General features: G+C 33.3%; 1 protein-coding gene across 1 annotated transcript in view; it reads right to left on the minus strand.

Annotated features, from left to right (window-relative positions):
• Positions 1-23,617, minus strand: part of IPO4 (importin 4) — a 60,096-nt gene that overhangs the window by 19,500 nt on the left and 16,979 nt on the right. The window contains exons 12-17 of the mRNA XM_085044425.1: positions 22,469-22,522; positions 20,779-20,888; positions 17,540-17,648; positions 15,420-15,555; positions 10,810-10,914; positions 6,997-7,092 (exon numbers count right to left, since the gene is read on the minus strand). Of these exons, the coding sequence (XP_084900551.1) occupies positions 6,997-7,092; positions 10,810-10,914; positions 15,420-15,555; positions 17,540-17,648; positions 20,779-20,888; positions 22,469-22,522 (610 nt within the window). The remainder of the gene's footprint in view (positions 1-6,996; positions 7,093-10,809; positions 10,915-15,419; positions 15,556-17,539; positions 17,649-20,778; positions 20,889-22,468; positions 22,523-23,617) is intronic.

Genomic DNA, 23,617 nt, shown 5'->3' on the forward strand with positions numbered 1-23,617 from the left:
TCTAAATTTTCCCACATTTTTTCCCCATTTTCCTCAATTTTTTTCCCATTTTCTTCATTTTTTTCCCAATTTTTTCCTCATTTTTCCCCCATTTTTTCACCATTTTTCCCTGAATTTTTTCCTTGTTTTTCTCAATTTTTCCCCATTTTTCCCCCATTTTTTCTCATTTTTTCACAATTTTTTCCATTTTTTTCCACGTTTTTTCCCAATTTTTTCCCAATTTTTCCTATTTTTCCCCATTTTTCTGCCCATTTTTTCCCATTTTCCCCAATTTTTCCCATTTTTTTCTCATTTTTCCCCAATTTTTTCCTCATTTTTTCCCATTTTTTTACTATTTTTTTCTCCCTTTTTCTCCACTTTTTTCCAATTTTTTCCAATTTTTCTCCATTTTTTTCCAATTTTTTTTCCTCATTTTTCCCAATTTTTCCCTCATTTTTTCCCATTTTTCTCCATTTTTCCCTTTTTTTTTACTATTTTTTCTCCATTTTTTTCCCATTTTTTCCCTATTTTTTCCCATTTTTTACTATTTTTTTCCCAATTTTTTCCCCATTTTTCTCCATTTTTTTCCCCATTTTTTTCCATTTTCCCCATTTTTTCTCCATTTTTTTCTCCATTTTTTCCTCATTTTTTTCCATTTTTTCCCATTTTTTACTATTTTTTTCTCCCTTTTTCTCCACTTTTTTCCATTTTTTTTCCAATTTTTCTCCATTTTTTCCAATTTTTTTTCTCATTTGTCCCATTTTTTCCTCGTTTTTTCCCAATTTTTTCACCATTTTTTCCCATTTTTCTCCATTTTTCTCCATTTTTTTACTATTTTTTTCTCCCTTTTTCTCCACTTTTTTCCAATTTTTTTCCAATTTTTTCTCCATTTTTCCTCATTTTTCTCCATTTTCCCCAATTTTTTCTCATTTTTTCTCAATTTTTCCCCATTTTTCCCCCATTTGTTCTATTTTTTCACCATTTTTTCCTCAATTTTCTCCTCAATTTTTCCTCATTTTCTGCCATTTTTCTGCTTTTTTTTGCCAATTTTTTCCCCAATTTTTCCCATTTTTTTACCATTTTTCCCCATTTTTCTCAATTTCTTCCCAATTTTTTTCTCATTTTCTCCATTTTTTCCCATTTTTCCCAACTTTTCCTATTTTTTCCCCATTTTTGTCCATTTTTTCCCATTTTTTTCTCATTTTTTTCCCATTTTTCCCATTTTTTCCCCTTTTGTTCTATTTTTCCCCCATTTTGCCCCAAATTTTCCCATTTTTTCCCCAATTTTTTCTCATTTTTTTCCCCATTTTCCTCTATTTTTTCCCATTTTCTCCCTTCCCCATTTTTTCCCATTTTTTCACCCATTTTTCCCCCAATTTTTCCCATTTTTTCCCAATTTTTTACCTTCCTTTCCTCATTTTTCCACCATTTTTTTCCTATTTTTTCCATTTTGTGGTAATTTTCCCCATTTTTGTCCATTTTTTCTCCTTTTTCCCATTTTTTCCTAATTTTTTTCTCATTTTTTAACCCCTTTTCACCCATTTTCCTCAATTTTTTTCCCATTTCCTCTCATTTTCCCCCAATTTTTTCTCCATTTTTTCCTCATTTTTTCCATTTTTTTGCCAATTTTTTCCCATTTTTCACCACTTTTCCCCCATTTTTCTCCATTTTTTCCTGAAATTTTCCTAATTTTTTCCTCATTTTTTTTTCTTTTTTCCAAATTTTTCCCCAATTTCCCCATTTTCCTCAATTTTTTCTCATTTTTTCCCAATTTTTTTCCTTTTTCCCCCATTTTTTCACCAATTTTTGCCCCCATTTTTTCCCATTTTTCTCCATTTGTTCCCAATTTTTCCAATTTTTTCCCCATTTTTCTCCATTTTCTCCATTTTTTCCTCATTTTCCACAATTTTTCCTCATTTTCCCCATTTTTTCCCCAATTTTTCCCATTTTTTCCCAAATTTTCCCCCATTTTTCCCTATTTTTTCTCCACTTTTTCTCATTTTTCTCAATTTTCCCTGATTTTTAATCATTTTTTCACCATTTTTTCATCTTTTTTCCCCATTTTTTCACCAAATTTCCTTGTTTTTTCACCATTTTTCCCCATTTTTCCCCTCCCAGTCCCTCCCAGTACAAACCAGTTACCCCAAACCCCATTTTTAACCATTTCTTCCCCATTTTTCCCCATAATTTCCCCATTTTTACCCCATTTTTAATCATATTTTCCCCATTTTTCCCCATTTTTCCTTCCCAGTCCCTCCCAGTATAAACCAGTATAACCCAAACCCCATTTTTAAGCCTTTCTTCCCCATTTTTCCCCTTGATTTCCCCATTTTTTCACCAATTTTTCCCCATTTTTTGTCATATTTTCCCCTTTTTTCCCCATTTTTCCCCTCCCAGTCCCTCCCAGTCCAAACCAGTACAAACCAGTAACCCCAAACCCCAATTTCCCCCCAATTTTCCCCACTTTTCCCCAAAATTTCCTCATTTTCCCCCATTTTTTCCCCATTTTTCCCTGATTTTTCTGCCATTTTTCCACCATTTTTCTCCATTTTCCCCCCAATTTTTTCCTCATTTTTGCAACAATTTTCCCCATTTTTTCTCCATTTTTTCCCAAATTTTCCCCCAATTTTTCTCCAATTTTTTCCTCAATTTTTTCCCAAATTTTCACCCATTTTTCTCCATTTTTTCCTCCACTTTTTTCCCATTTTATTCCCATTTTTGCCTCATTTTTCTCCATTTTTCCCCAAAATTTCCTCATTTTTCCCCATTTTTTCCCCATTTTTTGTCATTTTTTCCTCATTTTTTCACCAATTTTCCTCATTTTTTCCCCATTTTTCCCCATTTTTCCTCTCCCAGTCCAAACCAGTATAAACCAGTACAAGCCAGTAACCCCAAACCCAAATTTTCCCCCATTTTTCCCCAAAATTTCTACTTTTTTTCCCCATTTTTCCCCCATTTTTTGTCATATTTTCCTCATTTTTTTCTCCAATTTTCCTCATTTTTTCACCATTTTTTCCTGAATTTTTTCCCCATTTTTCCCCAATATTTTTCTCATTTTTTCACCATTTTCCCCATTTTTTCTCCTCTTTTTCTCAAATTTTCCCCCAATTTTTTCCTCGTTTTTCCCCATTTTTCTCCATTTTGCCCCCAATTATTTTCTCTTTTTTCCACCATTTTCCCCCATTTTTTCTCATTGTTCCTGCAATTTTTCTCCATTTTTTCCCCAATTTTTCCCCATTTTTCCCCCAATTTTTCACATTTTTCCCCCATTTTTTCTCCACTTTTTTCCCATTTTTTCCCACATTTTTTCCCAAATTTTCCCCAATCTTTTTCCATTTTTTGCCTCAATTTTTCCCCATTTTTCCCAAATTTTCACCCATTTTTCCCAATTTTTTCCCCAATTTTTTCCATTTTTTCCCAATTTTTTTCCATTTTTTCCCCAATCTTTTCCCATTTTATTCCCATTTTTTCCATTTTTCCTCATTTTTCTCCATTTTTCTCCACTTTTCCCCAAATTTTCCCCTTTTTTCATCATAATTTCCCCATTTTTTGTCATATTTTCCTCATTTTTTCACCAAATTTTCCCATTTTTCCCCCAATTTTCCCATTTTTCCCCTCCCAGTCCAAACCAGTCCAAACCAGTAACCCCAAACCCAAATTTCCCCCAATTTTCCTCAATTTTTCTCCTATTTTTGTCATTTTTTGGTCATTTTTAGTCATTTTTTCCCCATTTTTTCTCATATTTTCCTCATTTTTTGACCTTTTTTCTCCACTTTTCACTGATTTTCCCCATTTTTTCTCCTATTTTCCCCATTTTTGTACCCCAAACCTCCTCCCAGTACAAACCAGTAACTCCCAGTCCAAACCAGTAACCCCAAACCCCATTTTTCCTCAATTTTCAATGTTTTTTCCCCATTTTTCCCCATAATTTCCTCATTTTTTCACCTTTTTTCACCATTTTTTCACCTTTTTCCACCATTTTTTCACTGATTTTCCCCATTTTTCCCCATTTTTCCCAATTTCCTCTCTCCCAGTCCCTCCCAGTCCAAACCAGTACAAACCAGTAACCCCAAACCCCAATTTCCTCCATTTTCCCCCTAATTTCCCCATTTTTTCCCCATTTTTAATCATTTTTCCCCATTTTTTCACCAATTTTCCCCATTTTTCCACCCCAAACCTCCTCCCAGTCCAAACCAGTCACTCCCAGTCCCAAACCAGTTCAAACCAGTAGGAAAAACTCAACTTTTCCCCCAATTTTCCCCATTTTTCAGCATCATTTCCCCATTTTTTGTCATATTCTTGTCATTTTTCCACCAATTTTCCCCATTTTTTCTCCATTTTTTCCTGAATTTTCCCCCATTTTTCCCCAATTTTTTTCTCATTTTTTCCCCATTTTTTCATAAATTTTTCCCCATTTTCACCCATTTTTTCCTAATTTTCCCTCATTTTCTCCTAATTTTTCCCAATTTTTCCCTATTTTTCTCCCAATTTTTTCCTATTTTTCCCCATTTTTCTCCTTTTTTCCTCATTTTTCTCCATTTTATTTCCAATTTTTTTCTCATTTTTCCTCAATTTCCTCATTTTTCCCCATTTTTTGTCATATTTTCACCATTTTTCCACCAATTTTCACCAATTTTCTCCATTTTTTCCTGATCTTTTCCCCATTTTCCCCCCAATTTTTCTCCAATTTTTTCCCCAATTTTTTCCATTTTTTCCCTCAATTTTCCCCCATTTTTTCCCAAATTTTCCCCCAATTTTTCTCCAATTTTTTCCTCCATTTTTTCCCAAATTTTCACCCATTTTTCTCCATTTTTTCCTCCACTTTTTCCCCATTTTCCCCCATTTTTCCCCCAAATTTTTCCCATTTTTTCCCAATCTTTTCCCATTTTTTCCCCATTTTCCCATTTTTCCCATTTTATTCCCATTTTTCCCATTTTTTCCTCATTTTTCTCCATTTGTCTCCAATTTTCCCCATTTTTCATCATAATTTCCCCATTTTTTGTCATATTCTTCTCATTTTTCCCCCAATTTTCACCCATTTTTCCCTCCCAGTCCAAACCAGTATAAACCAGTAACTCCAAACCCAAATTTTTCCTGATTTTCCCAATTTTTCCCCAAAATTTCCTCATTTTTTCCCCATTTTTTGTCATATTTCCCCCATTTTCCCCCCATAATTTCCCCATTTTTCCCCATTTTTCATCATTTTTTCACCATTTTTTACCATTTTTTGTCATATTTTCCTCATTTTTTCACCTTTTTTCCCCCTTTTTCCCCAATTTTCCCCATTTTTTCCCTCCCAGTCCAAACCAGTGCCAAACCAGTATAAACCAGTACAAACCAGTAACCCCAAACCCAAATTTTCCCCAATTTTTCCTCATTTTTCCTCCTATTTTTGTCATTTTTCAGCTATTTCTGTCATTTTTTCACAATTTTTTACCATTTTTCCCCATTTTTTCCCCAATTTCCCCCATTTTCTCTCTCCCAGTCCAAACCAGTCCAAGCCAGTAACTCCCAATCCAATTTTCCTCAATTTTCTCTAATTTTTCCCCAAATTTTTCCCATTTTTCGTCATAATTTCCTCATTTTTTCAACTTTTTCCCCATTTTTTCACTGATTTTCCCCAATTTTCCCCCAATTTTCCCATTTTTCCCCTCCCAGTCCAAACCAGTCCAAACCAGTAACCCCAAACCCCAATTTCCCCCAATTTTCCTCAATTTTTCTCCTATTTTTGTCATTTTTTCCTCATTTTTAGTCATTTTTCCCCATTTTTTGTCATATTTTCCCCATTTTTTCACCTTTTTTCCCCATTTTTTCCCCAAATTTTCACCATTTTTTCCCCTTTTTTCCCCTCCCAGTCCAAACCAGTATAAACCAGTAACTCCAAACCCAAATTTTTCCTGATTTCCCCCCATTTTTCCCCAAAATTTCCTCATTTTTTCCCCATTTTTTGTCATTTTTTCCCCATTTTTTGTCATTTTTTCCCCATTTTTTGTCATATTTTCCTCATTTTTTCACCTTTTTTCCCCATTTTTTCACTGATTTTCCCCATTTTTTCTCCATTTTCCCCTCCCAGTACAAACCAGTATAAACCAGTAACCCCAATTTCCCCAATTTTCCCCTTTTTTTACCATTTTCCCCCATTTTTTCCCCATTTTTTGTCATATTTTCACCATTTTTTCACCAATTTTCATCATTTTTCCCCATTTTTTCACTGATTTTCCCCATTTTCCCCCATTTTTCCCTCCCAGTCCAAACCAGTATAAACCAGTAACCCCAAACTCCATTTTTAACCCTTTCTTCCCCATTTTCCCATTTTTCCCCCATTTTTTGTCACATTTTCCCCATTTTTTGTCATATTTTCCTCATTTTTTCACCAATTTTTCTCCATTTTTCCACCAATTTTCCCCATTTTTCCACCCCAAACCTCCTCCCAGTACAAACCAGTAACTCCCAGTCCAAACCAGTAACCCCAAACCCCATTTTTACTCAATTTTCAGTGTTTTTCCCCCATTTTCCCCCCATTTTTCACCATAATTTCTCCATTTTTTCACCACTTTTTCACTGATTTTCCCCATTTTTTCTCCATTTTTCCCCTCCCAGTACAAACCAGTATAAACCAGTAACCCCAAACCCCAATTTCCCCCCAATTTCCCCCCCAATTTTCCCCATTTTTTCCCATTTTTCCCCATTTTTTCCCCATTTTTTGTCATATTTTCACCATTTTTTCACCAATTTTCATAATTTTTTCCCCATTTTTTCACTGATTTTCCCCATTTTTCCCCATTTTTCCCCATTTTTCCCCTCCCAGTATAAACCAGTCCAAACCAGTATAACCCAAAACCCATTTTTAACCCTTTCTTCCCCATTTTCCCCATTTTTTGTCACATTTCCCTCATTTTTTCACCAATTTTCTCATTTTTTCCCCATTTTTTCCCCATTTTTTCCCCAATTTCCCCCATTTTTTCCCCTCCCAGTCCAAACCAGTCCAAACCAGTCCAACCCAGTCTCAACTCTCACCCAGAGCCTGCAGTTGATGTTTTCCTTCCCTGCAGAGATTTCTCAGTTTTGGCACCAAAAGCTCCGAGTGAGGAGAGAGATCAGCTGAGCTGCAGGCTGGAAAATTGGGAATTTTGGGGAAATTTGGGAATTTTGGGGGAATTTGGGGATTTGGGGGAAAATTGGGGATTTTTTGGGATTTTTTGGGGATTTTTTTGGGGTTTTTTTGGATTTTTTGGGGATTTAAAAAGGATTTTTAAAGGATTTTTTGGGGCTTTTTTTTGGATTTTTTGGGGATTTTTTGAGGATTTTTTTGGATTTTTTAAAGGATTTTTTCAGGATTTTTTTTTGGATTTTTAAAGGATTGTTAAAGTATTTTTAAAAGATTTTTTAAGGATTTTTTGGGGATTTTTAAAGGATTTTTTGGGGATTTTTTTGGGATTTTTTCGGGATTTTTTTTTTATTTTTTAGGGTTTTTTTATTTTTTGGGGGATTATTAAAGGATTTTTAAAGGATTTTTTGGGGATTTTTAAAGGATTTTTTCAGGATCTTTTGGGGCTTTTTTGAGAATTTTTTGGAGATTTTTTTGGATTTTTTTTGGATATTTTGGGGGATTTTAAAAAATTTATTTTGTACTTTTGGAGGATTTTTCGGGGTTTTTTTGGGATTTTATTTTTAAAATATTTTTGGGCAAAGAGATCAGCTGAGCTGAAGGCTGGGAATGGGGGAAAAATGGGAATTTTGGGAAAATTTGGGGATTTTGGGGGAATTTGGGGGTTTGGGGGAAAATTGGGGATTTTTTGGGATTTTTTTGGGATTTTTTTTCGATTTTTTGGGGGATTTTTAAGGATTTTTAAGGATTTTTTGAGAGTTTTTCAGGATATTTTTGGGGCTTTTTGGGGATTTTTTTTGGATTTTTTTGGGATTTTTTAAGGATTTTTTGAGATTTTTGGGGGGATTTTTTGGGGGCTTTTTTGGGGATTTTTTGGGATTTTTTAAAGGAATTTTTGAGGATTTTTTTGGGATTTTTTTGGGGATTTTTTGGGATTTTTTTTCGATTTTTTAAAAATTTATTTCATATTCTTTGAAGATTTTTTGGAGATTCTTTGAGGGATTTTTAAAAATTTTTTTCAATTTTTTTAGGATTTTTTTTGGAATTTTTTTTGGATTTTAAAAAATTTTTTGGAGATTTTTAAAAAATTTATTTTGTATTTTTGGAGGATTTTATGGGGATTTTATTTTATTTTTAAAATATTTTTGGGCAAAGAGATTAGCTGAGCTGCAGGCTGGAAAATTGGGAATTTTGAGGAAATGTGGGAATTTTGGGGGAATTTGGGGGTTTGGGGGGAAATTGGGGATTTTTTGGGATTTTTTTGGGATTTTTTGGGATTTTTTTGGGATTTTTTGGGATTTTTTTGGGATTTTTTGGGGATTTTTTGGGGACTTTTAAAGGATTTTTTAAGGATTTTTTGGGATTTTTTTGGGATATTTTTGGGGCTTTTTTGGGATTTTTTTTGGATTATTTTGGGATTTTTTAAGGATTTTTTGAGATTTTTTTGGGAATTTTTTGGGGATTTTTTTGGGATTTTTTTGGGATTTTTTGGGGGATTTTTTGGGATTTTTTAAGGATTTTTTGGGATTTTTTCGGGATTTTTTGGGGATTTTTTTGGGGATTTTTTGGGGATTTTTTGAGGATTTTTTTGGGATTTTTTAAAGGATTTTTTAAAGGATTTTTTTGGATTTTTAAAGGATTGTTAAAGTATTTTTAAAAGACTTTTTAAGGATTTTTTGGGGATTTTTTAAGGATTTTTTTGAGGATTTTTTGGGATTTTTTAAGGATATTTTCAGGATTTTTCTTTTTATTTTTTGGGGATTTTTTTGGGATTTTTTGGGGATTTTTTCAGGATTTTTAAAGGATTTTTTGGGGATTTTCTGAGGATTTTAAAAGGATTTTTTGGGGATTTTTGGAAGATTTTTTGAATTTTTTTTGAGGATTTTTTGGAGATTTTTTGGGGATATTTTTGGAATTTTTAAAAATTTATTTTCTATTTTTGAGGATTTTTTGAGTTTTTCTGGAAAGTTTTTAGAATTTTTGGATTTTTAATTTTTGGGGGATTTTATTTTTTATTTATTTTGCATTTTTGGAGGATTTTTTGGGGAATTTTTTTGATTTTTTAGAATTTTTTGTGGATTTTTAAAAAACTTATTTTGGATTTTTGAAGCATTTTTTGGGATTTTTGTTTATTTTTAAAATATTTTTGGGCAAAGAGATCAGCTGAGCTGCAGGCTGAAAATGGGGAAAAATGGGAATTTTGGGGAAATTTGGGAATTTTGAGGGAATTTGGTGATTTTTTTGGATTTTTGGGATTTTTTGGGATTTTTTGGGATTTTTTGGGATTTTTTTCAGGGTTTTTTTTTATTTTTTGAGGATTTTTGGAATATTTTTTGAAGATTTTTTGAGGATTTTTTTTTCAGGATTTTTAAAGGATTTTCTCAGGATTTTTTGGGGGTTTTTTGGGATTTTTTCAGGATTTTTTTGGATTTTTTTTTTATTTTTTAGGGATTTTTTTTATTTTTTGGGGGATTTTTAAAGGATTTTTTCAGGATTTTTTGGGGCTTTTTTGATAACTTTTTGGAGATTTTTTTGGATTTTTTTTTATTTTTTGGGGGATTTAAAAAAATTTATTTTGTATTTTTAGAGGATTTTTTGGGGATTTTTTAAAAATTCTTTTGAATTTTAAATTTTTTTGGGGCAAAGAGATCAGCTGAGCTGCAGGCTGGAAAATTGGGGAAATTTGGGGATTTTGGGGGAATTTGGGGGTTTGGGGGAAAATTGGGGATTTTTTGGGATTTTTTTTGGATTTTTTTTTTATTTTTTTTGGATTTTTTAAGGATTTTTTGGGATTTTTTTTGGGATTTCTTTGGGGCTTTTTTGGGGATTTTTTGAGGATTTTTTGGGATTTTTTAAAGGACTTTTTCAGGATTTTTTTTTGAATTTTTGGGGATTTTTGGGGATTTTTAAGGATTTTTTGGGATTTTTTGGGGATTTTTTGGGGCTTTTTGAGTTTTGGGGATTTTTGGGATTTTTGGATTTTTAAAATTTATTTCATATTTTGAGGATTTTTGGAGATTCTTTGAGGGTTTTTTAAAAATTTTCAATTTTTTTAGGAATTTTTGGAATTTTTTTGGAGATTTTTTGGAGATTTTTTTTATTTTTCAAGAATTTATTTCATTTTTTTGGTTATTTTTTGGAGATTTTTTTGGGATTTTTTTTGGAATTTTTTGGGGTTTTTTGGGGATTTTTAACAATTTATTTTGTATTTTTGGGATTTTTTGGGATTTTTTTTGAATTTTAAAATATTTTTGGGCAAAGAGATCAGCTGAGCTGCAGGCTGGATTTGGGGAAAATTTGGGAATTTTGGGGAATTTGGGAATTTTGGAGATTTTTGGGTGTTTTAATGGCAATTTCTGGCCAATTTTGGGGTTTTTTGGGGCATTTTAAGCTGATTTTTGGGGTCATTTTTTGGGATTTTTGGGGTCATTTTTTCTCATTTTTTATGGATTTTTCAGGGGATTTTTGGGACATTTTCAGGATAATTTTAGGATATTTTTGGGGTGATTTTGGGACATTTTTGGCTCCCCCAGAGCATGCAGAGCACTCAGCCCCAGCTCAGCTCCTCCTGCCGTTTCCATGGCAACAGAAATTCCCAATTTTGGGGTGATTTTGGGGGTCATTTTTTCTCATTTTTTCCAGGATTTTTCAGGGGATTTTTGGGACATTTTCAGGATATTTTTAGGATAATTTTAGGATATTTTTGGGCATTTTTGGCTCACCCAGAGCATGCAGAGCACTCAGCCCCAGCTCAGCTCCTCCTGCCGTTTCCATGGCAACAGAAATCACTGAAACCACCTGGGGAAGCCAAGGCTGCAGTTCCTCACCTGGAGACACCGAATTTGCATAAAATTAGCATAAATTTGCATAAAATCATCCCAAATTTGAATAAAATTATCTTTAGTTAAGAGAAAATTGGAAAAAGTTGGGAAAAATCCCCAAAAATTGACTCAAAATTAATGAAAATTGACCCAAAACCCATAAAAATGGAGTCAAAATTAATGAAAAGTGCCAAAATTAGCATAAATTGGAATATAAATAGCCTTGGTGGAGAAAAAAGGCAAAAAGTTGGGAAAAATTCATGAAAATTGACTCGAAATCCAAGAAAATTGACTCAAAATTAATTGACAAAAAGTCATTAAAAATTGACCCAAATTAGCATAAATTAGCATAAAATTAGCATAAATCAGAATAAAATTATCTTTAGTTCAGAGAAAATTGGAAAAAGTTGGGAAAATTTCATGAAAATTGACTCAAAAATAACGAAAATTGACCCAAAATCCATAAAAATTGAGTCAAAATTAATGAAAAAGTGCCAAAATTAGCATAAATTAGCATAAAATTAGCATAAATTGGAATAAATTTAGCCTTGGTGGATGAAAAATGGCAAAAAGTTGGGAAAAAGTCATGAAAATTGACTCAAAATCCAAGAAAATTGACTCAAAATAAATAAAAGTTGACAAAAAGTTATTAAAAATTGGCCCAAATTTGCATAAATTAGCATAAAATTAGCATGAATCAGAATAAAATTATTCTTAGTTAAGAGAAAATTGGAAAAAGTTGGGAAAAATCCCCAAAAATTGACTCAAAAATAACGAAAATTGACCCAAAATCCATAAAAATTGAGTCAAAATTAATGAAAAAGTGCCAAAATTAGCATAAATTAGCATAAAATTAGCATAAATTGGAATAAATTTAGCCTTGGTGGATGAAAAATGGCAAAAAGTTGGGAAAAAGTCATGAAAATTGACTCAAAATCCAAGAAAATTGACTCAAAATAAATAAAAGTTGACAAAAAGTTATTAAAAATTGGCCCAAATTTGCATAAATTAGCATAAAATTAGCATGAATCAGAATAAAATTATTCTTAGTTAAGAGAAAATTGGAAAAAGTTGGGAAAAATCCCCAAAAATTGACTCAAAAATAACGAAAATTGACCCAAAATCCATAAAAATGGAGTCAAAATTATTGAAAAATTGCCGAAATTAGCATAAATTTTGCATAAAATTAGCATAAAATTAGCCTTAGTGGATGAAAAATGGCAAAAAGATGGGAAAAATTCATGAAAATTGACTCAAAATCCCTAAAAATTGACTCAAAATTAATAAAAATTGACAAAAAGTTGTTAAAAATTGACCCAAATTTGCATAAATTAGCATAAAATAATCACAAATTAGAATAAAATTCTCTTTAGTTGAGAGAAAATTGGAAAAAGTTGGGAAAAATCCACAAAAATTGACTCAAAAATAGTGAAAATTGACCCAAAATCCATAAAAATGGAGTCAAAATTTAATGGAAATTGCCAAAATTAGCATAAATTTGCATAAAATTAGCATAAAGTTATCATACATTGGAATAAAATTAGCCTTGGTGGAGAAAAAAAGCAAAAAGTTGGGAAAAATCCACAAAAATTGACTCAAAAATAATGAAAATTGACCCAAAATCAATAAAAATGGATTCAAAATTAATGAAAATTGCCAAAAATAGCATAAAATTAGCATAAATTAGCATAAATTGGAATAAAATTCGCCTTAGTGGATGAAAAATGGCAAAAAGTTGGAAAAAATTCATGAAAATTGACTCAAAATTCATGAAAATTGACCCAAAATCCATAAAAATTGAGTCAAAACTAATGGAAATTGCCAAAATTAGCATAAATTTGCATAAAATTAGCATAAAGTTATCATACATTGGAATAAAATTAGCCTTGGTGGAGAAAAAAGGCAAAAAATTGGAAAAAATTCATGAAAATTGACTCAAAATTAATATAAATTGAGATAAAGCTAGCAAAAATTGACTCAAATTTAGCATAAATTAACATAAAATTAACATAAATTAGGATAAAATTAGCCTTAGTTGAGAGAAAATGGCAAAAAGTTGGGAAAAAATCATAAAAATTGACTCGAAATTAATAAAAATTGGGAAAAATAAATGAAAATTGATTCGAAATTAATAAAAATTGACATAAAATGAAGAAAATTGGCCTCAAATTAGCATAAAATTAACATAAATTAGCATAAATTTGGCATACAGTATCATAAAGTTCTCCTTGGTTGAGAAAAAAAGGCAAAAAGTTGGTAAAAAATCCAAAAAAATTGACCTGAAACTCATGAAAATTGAGCGAAAATTAGCATAAAATTAGCATAAATTACAATAAAATGATCCGTAGTTAAGAGAAAATTGGAAAAAGTTGGGAAAAATCCCTAAAAATTGACTCAAAATCCATAAAAATTGTCTCAAAACTAATAAAAATTGACTCAAATTTTGCAAAAATTAGCATAAAATTAACATAAATTAGGATAAAATTAGCCTTAGTTGAGAGAAAATGGCTAAAAGTTGGGAAAAAATCATAAAAATTGACTCAAAATTAATAAAAAGTGACATAAAACGAATAAAAATTGACCCAAAATTCAACCCCAAATTATCCCAAATTTCCCCCCCAAAAACCCACATTTTTCCCAAAATTCCCAAATTTTCCCCCAAATTTCCCCAAATCCCCAATTTTTCCCCCAAAATTCCCCAATTTTTCCCCCAAAATCCTCAATTTTTTCCCAAAATCCCCAAAATTTTCCCATATTTTTTCTCCAAATCCCAAATTTCCCCCAAAATCCCCAAATTCCCCCAAATTTCTCCCAAAAATTCCAAATTTCCCCCAAAATTTTCCCAATTTTCCCCAAATTTTCCCTGAAAATCCCAAAAATTTCCCCCAAATTTCCTCAAGTTTTTCCCCTAATTCCCAAAATTTTCCCATATTTTTTCTCCAAATTTCCCCAAATTTTCCCCAAAATTTGCCTTTAAATCCCCAATTTTACCTCAAAATCCCCAAATTTTTTCAATTTTCCCCCAAAATTCCCCCCAAATTCCCCAAAAATTTCCCAAAAATCCCCAAATCTCCCAAATTTTCCCCAAAATTCCTAAATTTTCCTCTCAAATCCTCAATTTTTCCCCAAAATCCCCAATTTTTCCACAAAATTCCCTAAAATTCACAAATTTTCTCAATTTTTCACCCAAATTTCCCCCAAAATCCCCAAATTTCCCTATTTTTTCCCAAATTCCCCAAATTTTCCCCATTTCCCAAAAATTTCCCCAAAATCCCCAAATTTTCCCCTAAATTCCCCCAAATTTCCCCCAAAATTCTTCCCACATTTCCCCAAAATTCCCAATTTTCCCCAAAATCCCCGAATTTCCCAATTTTCCCAAATTTTCCCCAAAATCCCCAAAATTTTCTCAATTTTCCCCCAAATTTCCCAATTTTTCCCCCAAATTTCCCCCAAATTTCCCCAAAATTCCCCAACTTTTTCTCAAATTTTTCCAAATTTCCCCCCAAAATTCCCAAATTTTCCCAAATCTTCCACCAATTTACCCAAAATTCCCAATTTTTTCCCCAAAATTTCCCCAAATTTCCCCAAAATCCCCAAATTTCCCCAAAATCCCCAAATTTCCCCAAAATCCCCAAATTTTCCTAAAATTCCCAAATTTTCTCAATTTTTCCCCCAAATTTCCCCAAAATTTCCCCAAAAGTTCCCAAATTTCCCTCAAAATCCCCAATTTTTTCTCAATTTTCCCCAAATTTCCCCCAAATTTCCCCAAATTTTTCCCCAAATTTCCTCCAAAATCCACAAATTTTTCTCAATTTTCCCCAAAATTTCTCCAAAATTCCCCCAAATTTTCCCCCAAAATCCCCAAATTTCCCAAAATTTCCCCCAAATTCCCAATTTTTCCCCAAATTTCCCCCAATTTTTCCTAAATTTCCCCCAAATTCTAAAATTCCCAAATTTTCTCAATTTTTCCCCAAATTCCTTAAATTTTCCCCTTTCCCAATTCTCCTAAATTTCCCTAAAATCCCCAAAATTTCCAAATTCCCTCCAAATTCCCTTTTCCCCAAATTCCCCCAAATTTCCCTTAAATTTCTCCCAAATTTTCCCCCATTTTTCCCCCAATTTTTCCTAAAATTCCCTAAAATTCCGAAATTTTCTCAATTTTTCCCCCAGATTTCCCAATATTTCCCCAAATTTTCCCCCAAAATCCCAAATATTTCACCCAAATTTCCCCCAAATTTCCCCAAAAATTTTCCCAAAATTCCCCAAATTTCCCCAAATTTCCCCCAAATTCCCAATTTTCCCCAAAATTCCCCCAAATTTTCCCAAATTTTCCCCAAAATCCCCAATATTCCCCAAATTTCTCGCAAATTTTCCCCAAATTTCCCCCAATTTTTCCTAAAATTCCCAAATTTTCTCAATTTTTCCCCAAAATTTCCCCCAAATTCTCCAAATTTTCCCCAAAATCCCCATATTTTTTCCCCAAAATCCCCCAAAATCCCCAAATTGCTCACCCAGCGCCTCCAGCAGCGTCTCGAGGACAAACCAGGATTTTGGGTCAGAAATTGGGGAATTTGGGGAATTTTGGGATTCTTGGATTCTCCTGAGGAATTCTGGGAGGTTTTGGGCTGCGAGTTGAGTCAGCTGAGGCTGGGAAAGAGAAATTTGGGAAATTTTGGGAGATTTTGGGGGGAAAATGAGGTGAAATTTATCCCAAAATTTAACCTAAAATTCCCCAAAAAAATCCCCAAAAAAATTCCCAAAAAAATTCCCCAAAAAATAAAAAAAAATTTTTAAAAATCCCCAAAAAAATCCTTAAAAAATCCCCAAAAAAGAGAAAAAAACTTCCAAATCAAAAAATTTAAAAAATCTCCAAAAAAGTAAAATAAAATTTTAAAAATCCCAAAAAAAATCCCCAAAAAATCCTCAAAATCCTCAAAAAATCCTGAAAAAATCTCAAAAAAAATCCCCAAAAAATAGAAACGAAAAATCAAAATAAAAAAATCCCCAAAATAAAATAAAATAATTTAAAAATAAAAATCCCCAAAATTAAAAATTAATTTAAAACCAAAACCTCCAAAATCCCCTAAAATAAAAACAAATCTTAAAAAAATCTCCAAAAAATAGAAAAATTCCAAAAATAAGAAAAACCCACAAAAATCAATATACAAAATATAGAAAAAAATCCAAAAAAATTTCTTAAATCCTAAAAATTCCCCAAAAATTCCAAAATTTCCAAAAATTCAAAAAAAAAATTCTCCAAAATTCCCAAAAAATAGAAAAAATTCCAAAAATTCTCAAAAATAAAATCCAAAGAAACCCCCAAAAAAATTTTTAAAAATCCCGAAAATCCTCCAAAATCCTCAAAATTCCAAAAATCTCCAAATATAGAAAAAAATTTAAAAAATCAAAAACTTGAAAATAAAAAAAAGAATTTTAAAAAAAATTCCTCAAAATTAAAAAAAAAATTAAAAATTCCCAAAAAATCCCCAAAATCGAAAAAATCTAAAATAAAAACCGCAGTGAAAAATGAATTAAAAATCCCAAAATCTTAAAAATCCCCCAAAAATTAAAAGAAATCTTAAAAAATCTCTAAAAATAAAAAATTTAAAAATCCTCAAAAAATCCCCAAAAAACTCCTCAAAAAATCCCCCAAAATACAAAACCTCCAAAAAATCCTCAAAAAATAAAAAATCCTCAAAAAAATCCTCCAAAATTCCCAAAAAATAAAAAAAAATCCACAACAATCCCCCCAAAAATTTTTAAAAATCCTCAAAATATTCCTCAAAAATCCCATAAAATCCCCAAAACATTTTTAGAAATTCAGAAAAAAATCCCCAAAAAATTCTCCAAAAAAATCCAAAAAATTTTTTAAAATCCCCCAAAATTCCCCCAAAATATCAAAAATCTCCCAAGAAATCCCCCAAAAAATCCTAAAAAGCTCAAAAAAATCCCCAAAAATCCCGAAAAAAATCCCCAAAAATCAAAAAAACCCCAAAAAATCCAAAACAATCCTCAAAAAAATCCCCAAAAAAAAAATCCACAAAAATTAAAAAAAATCCCCAAAAATTCCAAAAAAAAAATTCCTCAAAATATCTCCCAAAAATCCCAAAAAATCTCCAAAAACATTTTAAAAAATCTAAAAAAAAAAACCCCAAAAAATACACAAAACATCCCCAAAAAATCGCCCAAAAAATCCCAAAAAAATCCCTAAAAATCCCCTAAAAATCCCCAAAAAACCCCAAGAAATCCCCCAAAAATCAAAAAAATCCTCCAAAAATAATAAAAAAATTCCCAAAAAAATTCCTCAAAATATCTCCCAAAAAATCTCCAAAAATATTTTTAAAATCTCAAAAAAACCCCCCAAAAAAAAAAATCCCAAAAAATCCCCAAAAAATCCCCAAAGATCCTAAAAATTCTAAAAAATCTCAAAAAATTAAAAAATCCCCAAAAATTCCAAAAAAATTTCCTCAAAATATCTTCAAGAACATTAAAAAAAATCTATAAAAAATCCCCAAAAAATCCCAAAAAATCCCCAAAAATCCCCAAAAACCCCCAAAAAAATCCCCAAAAAATCCCAAAATCCTAAACCCCCAAACCCCCCAAACTCCCCCAAACCCCCCAAACTGCTCACCTCCATCTCCTCCCTCAGCGCTCTCATTGCCGCCGCCGCTGCTCCTCTGACAGCTCCCTCGGGGTCTCCCAGCCCTCCCTGCAGGGCTGCCAGCACCGGCCCCGCCCACCTGCGGGGGACACGCCCACCGGCACCGTATATGGACATGGCCACGCCCATTGGAACGGTTCATTACCATATATGGCATGGCCACGCCCACCATGTCCTAGATTGAGTTATGCCCATTGTAGCCTATTAGTGACCATATATGGCATGGCCACGCCCATTCTAACGGGTTCATTACCATATATGGGCATGGCCACGCCCATTGGAACGGTTCATTACCATATATGGGCATGGCCACGCCCATTATGTCCTAGATTGAGTTATGGCCATTGTAGCCTATTATTGACCATATATGGGCATGGCCACGCCCATTGTAACAGGTTCGTTACCATCTATGGGCATGGCCACGCCCACTATTTATTATAATTGACTATATGGGCAAAGCCACGCCCATTATAGCCTATTATTGACCATATATGGGCATGGCCACGCCCACTATGGCTCGTTCATTACCATATGTGGGCATGGCCACGCCCACCATATAATCGTATAATTGACTGTAGATAGGTGAAACCACACCCATTCCATCCTATCATTGCCCATATATGGGCATGGCCACGCCCACTATTTCTTATAATTAACTAGATATAGTTAAAGCCGTACTCACTGTAGAGTATTATTGGCCATATATGGGCATGGCCACGCCCATTATCGCTTCATTACCATATATGGTCACGCCCATTATGGCTTGATTACCATATACGCTCATTATGGCTCACTGATTACCATATATGGGCATGGCCACGCCCCTCATAGCTCATTGGTTACCATATATGGTCATGGCCACGCCCATTATAGGCCATTGGTTACCATATATGAGCATGGCCACGCCCACTGTTTCTCATAGTTAACTATATATGGACAAAGCCGTATTAATTATATTCTATAATTAACTATAAATGTTCAAAGTCGTGTCCATTATAGCCTATTATTGACCATATATGGCATGGCCACGCCCCTTATAGGCCATTGGTTACCATCTATGGGCATGGCCACGCCCACTATTTCCTATAATTAACTATATATGGTCAAACCTAAACTCATTATATTCTCTAATTAATTATGTATGGTCAAAGTCATGCCCATTATAGCCTATCATTGACCATATATGGGCATGGCCACGCCCACTGTGGCTCATTGGTTGCCATATATGGTCATGGCCACGCCCACTGTTTCCCATAGTTAACTATATATGGGCAAAGTCATAACTATTATATTCTATAATTAAGTATATATGGTGAAAGCTGTACTCATTATAGCCTATTATTGACCATATATGGGCATGGCCACGCCCATTATAGCTTCATTACCATATAGGGTCATGGCCACGCCCACTATACAATCTTATAATTAACTATATATGGGCAAAGCTATACTCATTATAGCCTGTTATTGACCATATATGGGCATGGCCACACCCCTTAAAGGCCATTGGTTACCATATATGGTCATGGCCACGCCCACTGTTTCTTATAATTAACTCTATGTGGTCAAAGCTAAACTAATTATATTCTATAATTAACTATATATAGTCAAAGTCTTGCCCATTATAGCCTATTATTGACCATATATGGGCATGGCCACGCCCCTCATAGCTCATTGGTTGCCATATATGGTCATGGCCACGCCCACTATTTCTCATAGTTAACTATATATAGTCAAAGTCATGCCCATTATAGCCTATTATTGACCATATATGGGCATGGCCACGCCCCATACCTCATTGGTTACCATATATGGTCATGGCCACGCCCACAAGCCCCTCCCGCTGCTTTGTCTCTCATTCACTCCTAATTCTCCCATTTTTTCCCCATTTTTCCCTCATTTTCTCCCATTTTTCCACCAATTTTCACCATTTTTTCACCATTTATTCCCCTCCCAATCCCTCCCAGTCCAAACCAGTAACTCCCACTACAAACCAGTAAAAACCAGTACAAACCAGTCCAATCCAGTAACCCCAAACCCCATTTTTCCCCAATTTTTTCCTATATTTTCCCCATTTTTTCCCCTTTTTTCCCCCTTTTTTCACCGTTTTTCCCCATTTTTCCTCTCCCAGTCCCTCCCAGTATAAACCAGTCCATCCCAGTCCCAAACCAGTCCCAAACCAGTAACTCCAAACTCCATTTTTAACCCTTTCTTCCCCATATTCTCCCCATTTTTCCTCCTGTTTTCCCCATTTTTCCCCATTTTTCTCCATTTTCCCCATTTTTTCCCCATTTTTTCCCCTCCCAGTCCCTCCCAGTACAAACCAGTATGAAATTCCCACTTCAACCCCAATTTTTCTCCACCTTTTCCTCATTTTTCCCCATTTTCTCCCCATTTTTCTCCTATTTTCCCCATTTTTCCCTGTATTTTCCTCATTTTCCCCATTTTCCCCATTTTTCCCCATTTTTCCCAATTTTTCCCCATTTCTCCCCATTTTCTCCATTTTCTCCATTTTCCCCCATTTTTCCCTGTTTTTCCCCATTTTTTCCCCATTTTTCTCCATTTCCCCCATTTTTTCCTCTTTTTCCCCATTTTTCCCTATTTTCTCCCCATTTTTCCCAATTTTTCCCCATATTTTTCTCCATTTTCCCCCATTTTTCCCCATTTGTCCCTATTTTTCCCCATTTTTTCCTTATATTTCCCCCATTTTCCTCAATTTTTCCCCATCTTTTCCCATTTTTCCCCCATTTTTCCTCCTATTTTCCCCATTTTCTCCCCATTTTTCCCCATTTTTCCCCATTTTTTCCTCATTTTTCCCCTTTTTCCCCATTTTTCCCCATTTTTTCCTCATTTCTCCCCATTTTTTCCGTATATTTTCCCCATATTTTCCCCATTTTCCCAATTTTCCCCATTTTTTCCCCATTTTTCCCTATATTTCCCCCATTTTTCCTCCTATTTTCCCCATTTTCCCCTATTTTTCCCCATTTTCCAATTCCCACGTGGCCAAACTCCACCCCTTCCCCACAAGCCACGCCCCTTTCCCTTCAAGCCACGCCCACCACCCCATAAACTCCTCCCACTCCCCCCAAAACCCCCCAAAAACCCCAATTCCCCCTCTAACCCCCAAGCCCCGCCCCTTTTACCCACCCAAGGGCCAAGCCCCGCCCCCCGGGCCAAGCCCCGCCCCTTTGCCCATATAAGGAGCTGACCGGCGGCGGAGGGCGTGGCCAGCGCCGCGCGCCAGAGCCGCCAGCGCCAACAGCGCCCCCTTGCGGCCGCCGGGGGAGGCGCCGCGGAACGGCGAGTCCAGCAGAGGCAACTTCCGGGTTTGGGGCGGAATTTGGGGTTTTTCGGCCCAAAAAAAAGGCGGGAAAGGAGAGGTAAAGGGTGGGAGGTGGGGGGGAAGAGGGGGAGGGGAGGGAGAGGAGATGGTGGGGATGGGTGGGGAAATGGGGGAGAGAAAGAGAGAGTTGGTGAAAAATTGGGATTCAAAATGAGCGGAAAATGACTAAAAATCGACATAAAATGAACTAAAAATAGCAGAAAATGAACCAAAATCGGCGGAAAATGAATAAAAATTGGCAGAAAATGAACTAAAATTGACATGAAATGAATCAAAAATAGCAGAAAATTAACTAAAATTGGCAGAAAATTAACTAAAATGAACTAAAAATAGCAAAAAATGAACTGAGATCATCAGAAAATGAACCAAAATTGACATGAAATGAACTAAAATTAGCAGAAAATGAACCAAAATTGACATGAAATGAATCAAAAATAGCAGAAAATGACCCAAAATTGGCATAAAATGAACCAAAATAAACTAAAAATAGCAGAAAATGAACCAAAATCAGCGGAAAATGAATAAAAATTGGCATAAAATGAACGAAAATCGCAGAAAATGAACCAAATCAGAAAAAAATGAAACAAAATTGGCAGAAAATGAACCAAAATTAGAATAAAATGAACCAAAATCAGCAGAAAATGAACTAAAATTGACATAAAATGAACCAAAATTTGCAGAAAATGAACTAAAATTAGCAGGAAATTAACTAAAATCAGCAGAAAATGAACCAAAATCAGCAGAAAATGAACCAAAATTGACATAAAATAGCAGAAAATTAGCTAAAATTGACATGAAATGAACCAAAATTTGCAGAAAATGAACCAAAATCAGCAGAAAATGAACTAAAAAATCCCCAAAAATTATTTAAAAATTCTCAAAAAATTCCAAAAAAAATTCCCCAAAAATCCCCCAAAAATTCCCAAAAAACCCCAAAAATTCCCAAAAAGTTAAAAAAAATTTTTAAAAAAATTCCCCAAAATCCCCAAATCCCCAAAATTCCCAAAAATCCCCCCAAAAAGTGCAAAAACATGCCAAAAAATTCCCCAAAAAATCCCCAAAAATTCCCAAAAAATTCGAACAAAAATTTGGAAAAAATTCCGAAAATATTCCCAAAAAATTTCCAAAAAATTCCCCCCAAAAAATTCCATAAAAAATTCAAAAATAATTCCCAAAAATTCCCCAAAAATCCCCAAAAATTCCCAAAAAATTCTCAAAAAGTTCCCAAAATATTCCCAAAAATTAGCAAAAAAATATAAAAAAAATCCCAAAAAATTTCCAAAAAATTCCCCAAAAAATAGCAAAAAATCCCCAAAAAATCCCCAAAATTTTTAAAAAAATTCCCAAAAAATTCCCCAAAAATTCAAACAAAAATTCCATTAAAATTCCCAAAAAATTCCATAAAAATTCCCCAAAATTAAAAAATCCAAAAATTCAAATTTGCAAAAAATTCTAAAAAAATCCCAAAAATTCCCAAAAAATTCCCAAAATTAAAAAACAATTCCCAAAAATTCCCAAAAAATCCCCAAAATTCCCCCAAAATCCCCAAAACTCACCAATTCCTTCAGCAGCTTTTCGGATGGCAAACCTTCAGCCAAAGCATCCAAAACCTGAAAAAATCCAAATTTTGGGTCAAAATCCTCCAATGTGGGGAAAATTCTAAAAATAAATTTGAGAAATTTTCCCTGAATTTGGTAAAATTAAAAAAAATGGGAAAAATGACCAAAAAATGGGGAAATTTGGGTAAAAATGGTGGAAATTTGGGCAAAAATTTGGATTAAAATTTGTTTTAAAAGGAGAAATTTCAAAGGAAATGGAAAAAATTCCCCAAAAAATTGGGGAATTTTAGGAAAAATTGGGTAAAAATAGGAAAAAATTGGGAAAATTTTCCTGAAAATGGGAAATTGTGGAAAAAAATTTGAGAAAAATTTAATCTAAAATGGGGGAAAAGTTTGTAAAATGGAGAAAATTTTATATAAAATTTATATCAAATTTTGTATTAAATTTGTTTTAAAATGGGAAAAAGTTTATGTGGAATTGGGGAAAATAGGAATGGAGAAAATTTCATTAAAAAATAGGGAAAATTGTAAGAAAATGGGAAAAATTAATCTTAAAATGGGAAAAAAATCCCAAAATGGGGAAAATCCACTAAAAATCACCCAAAAAATCACCTAAAAATGGGAAAAAATTGGAAAAATCACCAAAAAGCACAAAAAAATCACAAAAAAATTACAAAAATCATCAAAGAATCACCAAAAATCACAAAAAATTGGGAAAATCACCAAAAAAAATCACAAAAAAATTCACCAAAAGTCACAAAAAACCCATCAAAAAATCACCCAAAAAATCTGCAAAAATTCACAAAAAATTAGCAAAAATGTGGGAAAAAATCACCAAAAAAATCGCCAGAAAATCACAAGAAAACCATCAAAAATCACCAAAAATCACCCAAAAAAAATCACCAAGAAATCACCAAAAACCAGAAAAAAATCAGCAAACAGGGAAAATCCACTAAAAAGCACCAAAAAATCACCAAAAATCACCAAAAGCAGGAAAAATCTACCAAAAATCTATCAAAAATCCAAAAAAAAATCACCAAAAATCACTGGAAAAAATCACCAAAAAAATCACCAAAAATCACCAAAAAATCACCAAAAAAATCACCAAAAATCACCTGAAAAATCACCAAAAAAACCCATCAGAAA

This window comes from Lichenostomus cassidix, unplaced genomic scaffold, assembly GCF_008360975.1.
Source record: "Lichenostomus cassidix isolate B80296 unplaced genomic scaffold, HeHo_3.0 HiC_scaffold_36, whole genome shotgun sequence".
Taxonomy (NCBI): domain Eukaryota; kingdom Metazoa; phylum Chordata; class Aves; order Passeriformes; family Meliphagidae; genus Lichenostomus; species Lichenostomus cassidix.